The sequence below is a fragment of the Onychostoma macrolepis genome, chromosome 06, assembly GCF_012432095.1.
Source record: "Onychostoma macrolepis isolate SWU-2019 chromosome 06, ASM1243209v1, whole genome shotgun sequence".
Taxonomy (NCBI): Eukaryota; Metazoa; Chordata; class Actinopteri; order Cypriniformes; family Cyprinidae; genus Onychostoma; species Onychostoma macrolepis.
In genome coordinates this window covers 31,665,318-31,680,425 of record NC_081160.1, presented here as the reverse complement: position 1 = coordinate 31,680,425, position 15,108 = coordinate 31,665,318, and the positions used below count along the sequence as shown (strand labels likewise).

At 32.6% G+C, this 15,108-nt stretch overlaps 1 protein-coding gene across 3 annotated transcripts in view; it reads left to right on the top strand.

Moving 5' to 3' along the window:
* Nucleotides 1-15,108, top strand: part of LOC131542803 (cadherin-22-like) — a 220,011-nt gene that overhangs the window by 114,559 nt on the left and 90,344 nt on the right. For all 3 annotated transcript variants that reach the window (XM_058779807.1, XM_058779808.1, XM_058779809.1), the window contains exon 3: nt 6,881-7,175. In XM_058779807.1, coding sequence (XP_058635790.1) covers nt 6,881-7,175 — 295 coding nt within the window. The remainder of the gene's footprint in view (nt 1-6,880; nt 7,176-15,108) is intronic.

Sequence of the window (15,108 nt, the reverse complement as noted above, 5' to 3'; positions counted from 1 at the left end):
TTTAAATGTCAGGGGTGTTCGTCGAATCTGCATGTTGATTGCGAGACGAAGCTTTATGAATCCATTATTAGTGTTTTGATCTTTCGCTTGAGAGAGAGTGTTTTGTGGCTAATGAGTTTCAGCAAAACAAAAGGCCTGTGTTGGCTGATGAGGCTTGGCCGTCGTGACCTGATGTGCAGATGTCTTGGCTGAAGGCTCTGTTGAGAATGTCACACAGTTTTGCTTGCAGCTTTTTGTTTTGCGGTTTTGTAAGCTGCAATGAAAAGTGTTAAATTATCAGGCCCATAACAATTAAATTCATCAAAAGCCACACTGGATGTTGCCAGTGATGGTCAATGGCACAGAAATGTCATTTTGATAGTGCACTTCTTTTGTTTGAGATTTTCACAGCTATAAATGCAAGGTTTTTTTTTTTTTTATTGAGCAAGGATGCATTAAACTGATCATAATTGAAAAATAAGACATTTATAATGCTACAAAAAAAAAAAAAAAATCTATTTCAAATAAATGCTGTTCTACTGAACTCTCTATTGATCTGTGAATCCTGAACAATAAAATTTATCAACATTTTTATCAACATTTCCACAAAAATATTGGGCAGCACAACTGTTTTCAACATTGATGATAATCAGAAATGTTTCTCGAGCAGCAAATCAGTATATAAGAATGATTTCTGAAGACCATGTGACACTGAAGACTGGAGTAATGATGCTGAGAATTCAGCTTTAAATCACAGCAAAAAATTACATTTTACAAAATATTTACATAGAAAACACTGATTTTAAGTTGTAATAATATTTCATAATATTACTGTATTTTTGATCAAATAAATGCAGCTTTTTCTTTCAAAAACATTACAAAATCTTCCTGACCCCAAACTTTTCAACTTTACTGTATGCATGAAATATTTATGAGGAATATAATATATGTGCAGCCGGCAATGCATTCAAACATATTTCAACGCTAGTGGTTGTAGTGGGACTTTCTGACCCACGTGTCTGGTTTATTCACACTTCTGATGTGTCGCTGGTGTCACAGTTCGTGTGCAGGAGCTGTTCCTGCCTCAGTGCTCATCAGAGGTGAGATATTGGGAGTGTCGGCTAGCTCCTTCACTGCGACTAGCAGCTAACAGGTTTGCTTTGTTAGCGTGTGACCTGAGAGGTGGCAAAGTCGCCACAGCCTGGAGCACTTCATGCTAACTACACCGCTCAAATACCAACTCAGGCTCCAACTGTTTGTCCAGGGTAGACTTTTAGCTTTTCTTGGTTAAAAGTTTCTAAGGCCTGTAAGTGATAAACAATCAAAACTTTGCTGTTAAACCCGTTTTTATCAGTAAAATCTCTTTTAGTGTCTCGTTGCTGTCAAATCTTGACTGATTTTTATCAAGTAAACGTTCAGAATAACTGTAGTCATATTTCCAGATGAACTCTTACTGAAGCAGCTCAGCTTTATTTGATTCTCCGTCAATAATTTTTTAGAAAAATCAGTGTCTCAAATCTGATCATCAGGATCTTTTGAGGAACGCTCGTTTCCAGAAGCTTTACTTTCACTGTTCCTCAGCGGAGGAATGATCTTCATCTCACATCTTCTGAGGAGCGTTTATTTCTTCATCTCTCAATCAGCATTGCATTATATGTTCGGATCATTTTAATCTAATTTTACTAAGACATATTATTGGAGATAAAGGCGACGACTGATATTTATGTGTTTTTACTGTAATAAAGATCTAATTTATTTACGTTGCTAGCAGTCAGAATTTGATACTTTTTGTCAATATAATTCAGCATCTGCACCAAATATTTTTTCAAATTATTTAATTAAAATATATTGAATAATATAAATACATTATATTAATATATATTTATTACTTTTTTTTGGCCAAGTTTGTATTTTTGAGTAAAATTGATCTGCTGTATCCTCTAATTTCTCACTATATCAAGCTATATGAGCCATAAAAGCCTGATGCATCAAATATCATATTCAACAAAAAAACGTATGCAATCAAATTTTCTTTTATATTCTGTCTAAAGGCTCGATAAAATGTTTCATTTAAAAAAAAAAAAAAAGACTACTTCCTATTACGGGGTTAATATGCATCATGTGTATTTTTATGTTTTCTAAAGCATCATACCATTAGTTTATCAAAAAACTAATGGAATGAATTGTGAATCAAGTCTACTTTGTGTAGCGCTAATTGCCGCCTATGTAGTTTTCCAAATCAGTCACTTATCTCGGTTTGAAGGTGCCTATGTAGACATCAGGCAGCGAAGAAGCAGTTGTGTTTTTAGCCAAAGGTAAGGATTTTCAAACTGTGTAGTGAAATTAAGCCGGCTTGAGGGCTGCAAAGTGATATAATTTGGTGTAAGCCTCATGTTAGGTAGTAAATGAAATCAGATTAATCAAATATTGCAAACGGCTGCTGAGTTTTAAAGACGAAAGCTATTAGCAAGCAATGCAGCTAGAGCAGATAAGGCCTCTGCATGAGCTTTTGACGTCTCGAGCTCAGTAACGCCGTTTGTCAGGTAAAAGATGCATCTCAGTTTCACTGTGGCGTGTTTATTCTGCTTTCATTTCATCAGGGAAAACATCAGTCAGAGCAAATCCAGAAGAGTCAGCAGATCTGATTATTATTCGTTGCGTTCCTAATTGAGGCAGCAGATGTGATGTTGATCATATGATCTCTGTATACGTTAATGTGCACAAAAGTCTCCAGGAGCGAGTCTTGTTTCTGTTCTCCGATCACACGCTCGCTGTGAGCAGACGGGGAGGAGGATTTTTTTTATCCTCCAGCTCTCCAGATATTGCCCAGCTTTCTTTGTCTTCCTGTTAGAGAGGTTTTTTTTTTTTTATTACTGTTGAAATATTGATACTCAGAAAAAGAGGATATTTCCAAGCGCATGTTTTATTCGACCGAGGGAGGATTTGAAATGAGGAAAGAGGGCAGAAAAAAAATGCAATACTGTAGGCCGGCTTGCGTTATTCCCATGTTTTACGACAAATACCTAATGAAAATCCCCACGGGGGTGATAGAAGCCGCTATTTAATTAAGAGTTTATAAAATATTTAACACGTCGATGATGGAGAGGGTGATTTCGCTCTGTCCACTGTTGTTTAGAAGACTTTTCCAGGCACATTATAATGTGGAACAGGCACAGACTGAAGCTAAAGAAAGTCAAAATGATACAGTCGGCAGAGCATTACAACACTGCAGCGCCGCAGATACCTCTGCATTTCAATAGCTCACATCAGCCTTTCAGCGTCAACATCTCCCTGCTGATAAAAACAGCTCGAACCAGAATTAAAGACCTATTTCTTGCTGGTTGGATCTGGATTTGCAGGATTTAAGAGCTGCCAAGGTCTCAAAACTCCTCTGAAAGCATCTATTTAGACCATCTTGGACTTTTAGTAAGAAATCCTATGAAATGTGGAGGTGATTTCTTGAGATTTGTTTCCTTGTTTTCTGTCTTTTTGCGGTAAAATCTAGATTTTTTTTTAATCAAATAAACATCAGAATAACTTAGAGATTGTTAGTCATATTTCAAGATGAACACTTACTGAACTCAATCAACTGAGGTTTGCTTCTTTATCCACACATATTTTATTTTATTTATTTTTTTTAAATCAGTCCGCCTCAAGTATGATCATCAGGCTTTTGATGAAGATTTATTTGTTCATCAGTCCTCATTGTATTGCACTGCATTATATGTTTCAGCACCAACATCTCCCTGATGATAAAAAAATAAAAAAATAAAAACATTTCAAAGGAGAATTAAAGACCATGTTTTGCTGGTTGGTTGTAAATATACAGGGTTTAAAAGCTTCCAAGGTCTCAAAACTAAAAAGCATCTATTCTAGACAGACCATCTTGGAGGTCTTACGAAATCCTATGAAATGTAGAGATGATTTCTTGAGATTTGTTTCTTTGTTTTGTGTCTTTTTGCTGTGAAATCTTTTCTGATTTTTATAAAGTAAACATAAGAATAACATATGAGCATCAGGCTTCTGAGGAACATTTATTTGTTCATCTCTCAATCTTCATTGCATTATGTTTCAGCATCAACATCTCCCTGCTGATTAAAAAACAGCTGAAAGCAGAATTAAAGACTCTTTTCTGATTAATTTGATCTAGATTTGCAGGATTTACCAGCTGGCAAGCGCCCAAAAACCACTGTAAAATCATCTAGGCAGACCATACAGGTTTAGTAGGAAATCCTATGGAATGCAGAGGCAATTTCTTGAGATTTGTTTCTTTGCTTTGTCTTTTTTCTGTGAAATCTTGATTTTTAAAAGTAAAGATAAGAATAACTATAATATTTTTAGTAATATTTCAACATGAACACTTATTGGACTGAATCTACTCAAATTTGCTTCTTTATGCATGTTTTTTTTTTTTAGGAAAAAATCATGTTCAAATGTGAGTGTCAAATATCAGGCTTGTGATGAACGTTTATTTGTTCATCTCTTAATCATCATTGCATTGCATTATATGATTCAGCATCAACACCTCCTTGCATTAAAAAAAAAAAACACAAAATAAAAAGATTTTAAAGACATTAATTTTTGGCTGGTTGTATCTAGATTTTCAGGGTTTTACAATGCTATAACAATCAGAATTTCATTTTACTTTTTGTCCATAAAAAATATCAACCAAATTGCATATGATTAAAAAAAAAAAAAAAAAAAATCAACCATATGCACCAAATTGCATATTTTTGCTCAGTTTGAGTGAAGTTTAGCACCTTATTCTAACTACTGAAACTACTAACTATTGAGACAGACCGTCTCGGTGTGTTTAAACATCTCTAGGCTGAGGTTTATTTTGAAAGGAAAGAAAAAGAAAGGTTTAGTTTTTTTAGATTTGTTTGGACCCCGGAATGCCTCCAAACTTCTCTTCCAGGCTGGACTTTAGAAACACGTCTGCTGTTATATATAACGAGCCTCCGGCAGGCCGTGTTTCCAAAGCACCTCCTCCCTAAAGCTCTGAACTGACCGGCTTCATTACTGACCCATAGATGAATGGAAAGGATTGTTATAGTCACCCAAAAGCGATTGCTTGGGTGAAATACATTTAAACACTCCAGAAACCCCAGACAAACTTTAGAGCGTAAACTGAACCACAGAATTAGCAGTTATCCGTACACCAGAATATTTAAAGTGGTGTTCGCAACCAATTTAACTTGTGTAATGTGATGTTTCAGTGTGAAAGAAGGAAAAATTTAATGGGAAAACAAAAGCAGGGCATGGACTTATACATTTATGCATCAGGAATTAGTCTGTCTGCAAGGCCTATAAACCTTTTTTAGTTTGAAGTGCTTTCTACACTTTTTTTTTTATTTTTTATTTTTTACTTCAAATGAGTTGTTAAAAAATTTTTTTTTTTTTTTTCTCAAACAAGTTAAAAGCTTGCTTTTTTGGTTATTATATATATTAAAAAATATATAAATAATAATAATACAATTAAAAATAATAAAATGTATAATCCATATATAGACAGACACACAAAATAATCAACATTAATAATTAAGATAATTGTATAAATGAATCGATTTTTATTAATATTCAAAAGTAAAATCAGATATTTATAATGCTATTTGTTAGATTTAAATTTAAATTTATTGCATTAAAATCTCAATTTAAATTGCAATTCTATATTCTGTTTCCTGTTTCCATTGCTGTTATTTAATTGGAATGGAATGTCATTCAGTTCTGAATGGAGTGAATCACTGAATGAATCATTCACATAAGAGCAGGAACATGTATTAAGAAAGTAAATAAGGGTGTTTCTTTTTGACTTTTGAGATTTTTTGGGACTGGCTGCCCACAGATTGTTTTGTAGCAGATGAAATGCATTTGTTCAGGCCTTGTAGTCAATATCCACTATGTGTACCGTACAATGGTTGCCATAGTAATGAGTCAAAGCGATGCCAAGAGTCTTGTGCAGAACCAGAGGAGCCGTCAGTGTGGAAAGAGAGGATGGAAAACTGGGAATTGTGCCTTTCATCATGGCAACTCGCCATATTACTGAACTCATGAGGCAGATCAGATGACATTAGCGATGGAGAAATGACTGTATATTACACATGAATGTGTTGTGTACTCAAACCATTCACTCATTCGCTTAGTAAATGCATTTTTAATTTTAGATCGAACTCTGTGCAAAATGTATATTTGTGAACATTGAGTTGTATGTTGCTTTACGTCTCACAGTTGTGCAATTCCCAAATTAGAACTGAATTTGATTTCACAAACAGGAGTAGTTTGTGATATAAGAAATATGGAATATTTCTAGAAATATTATGTATTAATAAGAAATGTTATGTTATACAGTGCCAATAATAAAAAGAAGATTATATTTAATAAATGACCTATAGTTTTATGTTGGTAAACACTTCTCCAGAAATCACCTCAATATTTGTTGATAAATGTTTTTATGTATTTTCTTTATTATACAAACCTTAAATTATTATTATTATGTAAATAATAGCAAATATCACACTTTTCCAGACATTTCCTCAGTGTTTTTCAATGTAAATAAATGAATAAATAAATAATACTTATATATATATATATTTATATTTAATTTAAAATTACAAAGTTGCCTTAAACCAATGCGTTGAACCTTTTGTGTTGCAGTATGGTTTTGATAGCTCTACATTAGATCAGAAGTAAAAAGGCATAATTAGTTAAAAGTGATGTACTATTTCATGTTTTGTAACTTGTTTTGGACTAATGAAACCTCTGTTGTCTGAGCGTTTAATTTCAATGCATTGTAATTGTTTTCTCATCATTCCAATTTGAATGCCAGTTCACTGTTTCACACCTCCACTATATCCAGACTGGATTCCTGTCCTCTGACGCGGCTCTCTGCTTTAATCCACAGATCCATTCAGACTCTGATGAAGGCGACGGCTCTATAAAGTACACGATCTCTGGAGAGGGAGCAGGCACCATCTTCATCATAGACGAGGTCACGGGTGACATCCACGCCACCGAGCGTCTGGACCGAGAGGAGAAGACCTTCTACACCTTACGAGCTCAGGCGCGAGACCGCCAGACCGACGCGCCGCTGGAACCCGAGTCTGAGTTCGTCATCAAAGTCCAGGACATCAACGACAGCGAGCCCAAGTTTCTAGAAGGTCCCTACATCGGGAGCGTGGCCGAGCTCTCTCCTATCGGTAAGAGTTACGCTGTATTTATAAGCTGTTGCTTCTGTAATACTGGTGTTAGTATATTGTAAATAATAGCTGTGTATATTTGTACACTGTGTGTTCAGATCAGTGTTATATTTAATAACATTGATCAGGCTTATTATATTTAACTAAAATTAAACCAAAACAAATGTTGTTACTTATAAAATAAATTTCAGTATTATTTATTAATAAGCAATGTTTGAACTGCTATCTGTAGAATCTTCTGCTATTTGTATCTATACAAATTTTGTTACCTGAAATAACTTTTAGCTAAACCAAAATGTAAAAAAAAAAAAAATAAAATCTATATCTCTATATATCTATATATCATACATCTCTATCGCTATCTCTATCTATCTATATATTAAACTTGTATTATTTTAGTTACTTTCCAAGGCAATGTTTCTCTTTTTCTTTTTAGTTTATCTTGATGTACTAACATAACTAATACTGCAATTAAAAAAAAAAAAAACTGAATAAAGATGACAATACTACACAAAAGAATAACTAAAACTTTAACTTTAACAAAATGAAAATGAAAACAGAAAATATAAAAATAAAAACAAATTGAAAATATTAATAAAAACTAACAGTATCTCAATGATACTAAAATTACCCTGTCATTGATATACTATTATAGTTTTCGGTGATATTTTGAATTATTATATTTTTATATACAGTTTTATAGTATTTATTTATTCAATTTATTTAAAGTTTTTAATTAAAAAACAAAACCAAAAAAAAAAAACAACAGGATGTGTAATGTAGTTTTACTATAAGAAATATGGAGTATTTCTACAAATTAAGAGTTCAGATGCAAAAGCCTCTAAGTGCCATTTGAAATTGTCTTCTAAAATGAGCATGTTTCTCCTGTGTTTATGTTCAGTTATTTCACTTTAATGGCATTGAAAATAATCTATTAATTGGCCTTAAAGTGAAATTACTGAACCTACACATAGGAGCCTGAGAAAAATGCTCATTTTAGAAGAAAATTTCAAATGGCAGTGTTTTAGCTGTTTTAATCTATAGAAATTTTAATTTAAATCATATATAAATTAAACAATACAAAATATTGTAAATATTATATTAAATGGCATTTGAATTTAAATACAATTTTTTTTACATTTTCATTTTAGTTTATTTATTTGTTCGTTTGTCTGTGTATTTTTTAAATTAAGTTTTAGTTTTAAGATTACTTAGTTTTAGTTGTTTTAGTATTTAAACTAAACAAAAAATGAGAAATTTTGCCTTGACAACTAGCTGAAATAAAATAAGTTATAAGATTTATATTTTTATATTCAATATAAGATTTATATTTAATTTACTTTTATTAGTATTATTTTTTAATGGTTTTAGTTTTAGTTTCAGGTAACCGTAATAACACTGGTTCAGATCACAATTCAAAATACAAGTACATTTAGCATCCACAGCATTGTTACACAAGGCCCAAAAGAGAGTAGTTTTCTCCTTCAGATCATGGCAAAACAACAATTTGAACAGATGCTTGCTGAGCGACGACATGATGCAAGTCCAACAAACATGGTGCATTTTGCTCCTGTTTTTATTAATACATTTTCATTATTCAGGGGGTCAAAATAGATGCATAAAATTGATTTTAGTCAATTCTTGCTTTTGCAATGTGGGTATCCTAGCAAAAGTACCATGGAAGTACCATATAAATGTCAAAGAAAACTGCATTATTGGCATCTGATAGCACTGTACAATGATCCGTCACAGTATTTTGTATTATTTCCAGTGTGTTTTGGATCAGGTGCACCTCAGCCGAAGCTCTTATGTGCGTGTTTGCGGATATAAAGGATTTTTAAATGCAGGTTACAATAATGTAATCACTGCAGCGCTGCATGGCTGTGAACTTCCTGATTGAAATTAATTCTTGCTTCCTCAGCACATCGGCGGCAGCCACTCACTGCTTATTGACACGCAGAAGAGAGAGAGAGAAATATGAGCGAGTCCTCCGCTCCCTGTTGGCTTCTCCACCTTTCAGTCAAATTATACATTAAAGAAGTGTGGACTTCATGTTTTATACATTGAACAGCGGCGACTGTAATGAAATAACGGCTCTGCTTAGTCAAGCAGTTCCTGTTTGTTTTCTGCTTATGTTTGAGGTCCTGGACAGAACGAGTGCTAATGGTCTTATTGTTAGAGCCTTGGGAAGAAGGTCAGTGTTACTCGGCCAAACAAACTCAACGGCACATTTACTGCATAATAAGAGGGTCTATAGAGTATGTAACACCTTTTACGATAATGTCAAACAATATAACAGATAAATATATAGTTATCTTGTTAGCAAAATAATGGTAAAAGTTAATATCAGTTACATTGCTACACGGAATTCAGCAGATTTATTTATTTATTGGCAAAAAGTCTACTGAGCTCGCCAAGGCTGCATTTATTTGATTCAAAATTCAGTAAAATCAGTAATATTGTGACATTTTTTGTATTTGTTTTTTAAAATCTTTTTATTACATAATCCTTCAGAAATTACCTAAATTATTTCAAACTTATACAATAACCACTAAAAATAACAAAAGCACACAATACAATTACAAAGTGTAACTAAAATAGTGTAACTAAAAAAAATAATAATAATAAAAAATAAAATGATTGATGAATAATCAAAATATGAATAAAACATTTGAATGGTATGTAAATGATACTAAAATAGCCCTGTCATTGATATATGGTAACATTGAGTAATATTATGAATGAGGTTTTTATTATTATTACTACTACTACTACTACTACTACTACTACTACTACTACTATCTCTTTTTATTTTGTATTTTTAAATTATTTAATATTTTTATTAAATAATAAAATAATTTAGAAATGTAATTTCTATTTTTATTGATTATTTTTATAATAATAATAATAATAATAATAATAACAACAATAACTCATCTGTATTATAAATAATATGATCCTTGTAGTAGCTAAATTATATAGTAAATTTATAAATACTGTAGGCACAATGTTCTCACGAGCAAAACTAATTACAGCCATGCAAACTTTTAATTGGTCGTGTACATGTTCATTAACAGCACAGGGATCTGAATCCAGGCCTGGCTCACGCTTCATATTAAACTCGACTGGTCCTCTTGATCTGACATAAAGCGCTGCAGTAATTTTCCAGCCGTAGAGCTTTAAGTGACCAGCTAACGGGTGGTCGCACGTAACAGGGCTAATTGTCCCGCAGCAGACAGAGCTAATTTAACGTCATGTTGCGCGCAGTCGCTTTCCAGCAAACTCGCCCCATAGATGTGTGAACAACTGATCTAATAAGTCTTACCACTCCGCCAGAGAGAATTCAGCAATAATCATAAAAAAAGTAATCACGGACGAGCCCCGGGCATATTCATTTTCACTTACCGCCTTTGTCATTTTCTGCCTCTCTCTTTCTCTCTCCAGTGGCTTCGCTGATACTCATGGCCTTTAGCGCGCTTTCGAAGCCAAGTCACATTTGTTTGCATATTATTCTCACTCTATAGATGTTCGATGCTGGCTAACCTCGAGATGAGCCGCAGAGACGGACAAAACACCGCCTGCTAATCATATTAGTCTGAAATCACTCCAGCGTGACTATCTTTTGTCTATTTTCTAAATTTGACATTGGTTTATGAAATATGCATTCTGTGGCTGTATTTTCTGCATGAAAGGATCATATTGATTATAAGAGTCATTCATGGTGTCTAATAAAACACAATACTGATACTACGCATACTTTTTATGTAAGTGACTGTATACTGTAAAAAGTCATGTTAAAAAATTATATTTAAAATGTTATTATAATTCATTAATTAGAATATTATAATAATTAATAATGTTATAAAAAAATTAAGGCACATCAACTGTTTTCAACATTGATAATAATCAGAAATTATATATATATATATATGTCTTTCCAAATGTGATAACCCATAAACTAATGCCATATTTTAACAAATTATGATGTTTTAGGTAAATGCTTAAAAATCATATTTGAAATCGAAAGATCTTTAAATAGCAGGTTGAAATGGACCATGTTGTGGATAAAACAATTGGGAAAAAAAATTGGGAAAAAAGTGGCAAAGTAATACGTATCTATGATGTTTAACACGATTTGATTGAATTAATAAAACATTGATTTATCTTCCCAAAATGCATGACTGATTTTATAATAAGTTTATTTTTAATGTATAAAATACTGTCCTCTGTGCAGTTCAGTGTAGTGGAAATCTTTAGAAGACAGATATTTTCCTCAATATTTAGTTTTTAAGCATCTCATGTGTGTTGTGAATTTTTTTTTTTTTGAAGTCTGACTCTTGTTTGTTTGGAGTAAAGCTATCTGTGAATAATTAAACCAAATGCATCTCTTCCCTTCCTCCAGTTGTGAGAGCCAAAGTAACGCTTTAAATATTTACGCTTCGGCAAAGCTTTGCCCATATTTTCAGAACTCTTCAGATGCATGCAAAAATAATATGATGCTTGTTCGTGTTGTGCAACAGATGTCTAACCGTAGTTTTAGAGGGAATGTTCAAAACCCCTTTGAATGATTCACCAATACGGTTTCTGCCAGTGTCAGATAATAGACACACAAAGCTGGCGGCACCATCATATTCTCAAGAGATTTGCATTTTCAGAAGGAAATAACAGAGCACGCGGCAGAAGAACAATGTTGAACTTTTTGGGTGACTTCAGAATCCAGGCTTTAGTTCTGCATCGGTGCTGCTTTGTAATTATCCTGAATGACATGGAGGTACATGTGTTTGTGACACACAGTCTTGTTGTACCGTGACAGGCCGTAAAATGCCTGCGTGTGACAAAAGTGCTGCTTGATGGATGGTTGTGGTGGAGAGCTTTGATTGATGGCCGATGGAAAGGTTATGTCACTAGGTTTGAACTCCAGCATTCTGACGTCTGACCTGATTTGAACTGTGTTGACTGACACGGCTCATCAGCTCTAGAGGAGCCACGGCATCGAAATGCACAAAAACACATCGAGGTATTCCAAAATGCATTCTGAAGCAGATAGCTCTAGTCGGCAGGTTTATATTGCACAGCAGTTTTTGATCGGATCACATCATTTTTCAATGCATCATGAGAGGGGTGGTTGATTTTGAAGCTGAGCAATTTTAAGTCACATCTATATGCATCTAAAAAGACATTCAGGATATTATAAAATGCAATAAAGTGGATAGTTCAGTCTTTAGGTTTATTTTCCACTGGCGATTTTTATTTGATTACATTGTTTTGCAGTGCATCATGAGAGGAGTAGATAGGATTAAGCAGATGGATACACATTTTTTGGTTAAATTTGGTAACATTTTTGGTTACATTTTGCATGAATTTGGTTAAATTTTGGTAAAGGTTAAATGTTTTTTGGCAAACAAAGTAAGTGTCACAGTTGTGTGGTTTAGGTCAGTTTAAGGTTAAAAACTCGTTAGTGATTTGTTTTTTTGAAATTCCTATGGAGAAAATGAATGGAGAAATTTTTAGTTTTTTTATTTGATTACATAATTTTAGTTAAATTCAGTTTAAAATGTGTTTAATTTGTAGGCTAAACAAATGAAAGTCACATTTTTGTTTCACATTTAAATTTCAGATTAACTTGGTTGAAATAAAAGTCTGTATTGTTACGGTCCATCTCTGAACTGGTTTGGTTCATTCTTTTTTTTTTTTTTTTTTTGGAAGAATGGAAAAATTACTTAGTTTTTGATTTGATTATATAATTTTGAAATCATGAAAGGAATAGTTGATGAAACAGTTGTTTTAACAAATTTTAGTTAAATTTGTTGCCTTAACAAATTAGTGTCACAATTTTGTACCAATTTTAGGTTTTAGATATTTTATTTTAGTTCAAATCAAAGCCTGTATTGGTGTTGTCCATCTCTGAGCTAGTTTGGTTTAGATTAAGGTTTAAAACCCTTTATTTATTTTATTTTTATTTCCTGTGGAAAAAAAATAATGGAAAAATTATTTTTGAAACCAAGGCTGCTAAACGTGGACACTCAATGCACAATTTATTTATTTTTTTTAAATGAAATATATCTTAATGTACATCAGGGTGTTCTAAAATGAATTATGAAGTGAATAGTTCAAGTCAATAGGTTTAATTTACAGCATTTTTTATGTGATTTATTTTACGTCACAGTTTTGTGAACTTTTTTCTGAATTTGGTTCAAATCAAAGTCTGTATTGTTTATGTCTGAGCTGGTTCGGTTTGGTTCAAGGTTTAAAACTCTTTAGTGATGTTTTCTTTCTTTCTTTTTTTTTGGTTTTAAATGGAGAAAACATGGACTCTCAGTGCACAACTTTTTAATAAAGTACATCTAAATTCATAAAATGACATTGAGGTATCATAAAAATGCATTATGAAGGTGGATCAGCAGGTTTATATTGCACAATAGTTTTTGGTTCAGTTTGAGGTTTAGAATTATTTAGTGTTCTAAACTTCTTTTTTAAATCCCTATGGAGAACATGAATGTAAACGTGGACACTCACTGCAAGGTACAACTTTTTAATAAAGTACCAGAGACTGTGTAAGGAAGGACATCAGAAGAAGATATGCCAGATATGAGGTATTTCATCGCTGCGAGCGCTTTATTCAAATGGTCACATTCTGAGAAGGGAGGAGAGGAGAAATGGGGCGTTCTGGTCTATTTTAAACAGATTGCCTTTAAATATTCAAAATGAAAATGATTCTGCTTTTACTCTGTGTTAAATTGAATAAAATGGGATTAATATCTAATCCTCCTCTGTGCTTAGATTTTGAGATTTGCTGCAGCTGCAGCAGCAGCGCCTCGATCCATCTGCAGTCTGCTGGCTTTTGATGTCTGCTTAAAGGAATAATTCACCCCGACATTAAAATTCTGTCATTCATTCATTAACAGAATATTTAGCAGAATGTCCAGGGGCCAATACCTTGAACATGTTTTTAATCCCATCAATTAATTCAGTAACACTTTACAATAAAGTGTTATTTGTTAACATTAGTTAATTTACATCGTTAATTCTTTTACACTTAGTATCTTTGTATCTATTTTTTAATCTCTAGTACTTTCATTTAAAAAGTTGTCTTGCACTCACTTTTATAGTTTTATGACCGTAAATAAATAATTTAAACCATATTTGTACATATGTTAAGACAAAATAGTACAGAATGTTATAATTGCATATATCATTATGCAGTTGAAGCATATTTGTCAATCATACAGGTAAGAAACAGTTAAGATTTTAGCACTCAAACAATTATGGCATATAGTGTATTATTAACTTTTTAGAACTTTGACATTATTTTTTATATTATTTGATTTATATCATTATTTTAAATCACTCAAATTATAGAATAGTTTATTATCAACTATTTTCATCACTTTTTTATTTTATTTATTTTATTATTTATTAAACAGTAGTAATGTTTTCAAATGAATTCAAATTGCTTATAACCAGTGTAAATCTGGTTAGTGTGAAAATAATAACATTTATGTAGTTAAAAAATATGACCATGATTAAAACACTACCAGCTGTGGAACAAGCGATATATAAATTTATATAAATATATATATTACAGAAATCTCACCTGGTTCATTTACAGTATACACTGACAAAAAATATAATTGCATGAAATTGTGAAACCGAGATACTGAAATAATATTTACTTGCAATTTTAACTTTGAAAAAAATAAATAAATAATAATAATAATATACTGCAACCTAAAAAAAAACTCACCATCACGCTGCTAAGGTGTTGTGGGTGGTTGTAAGGGCATTGTTATGCAGTTGCTAAGGCTTTAACACTGTTGCTATGTGGTTGTTAGGGTGTTCAAAAGTATCTTTCAGTTCCTAATTTCAGTGCACAATCGCAATAGTGATGCTTGTGAGACATAGTTGCCCAATAAAGCATCCTGGATAGGGGACT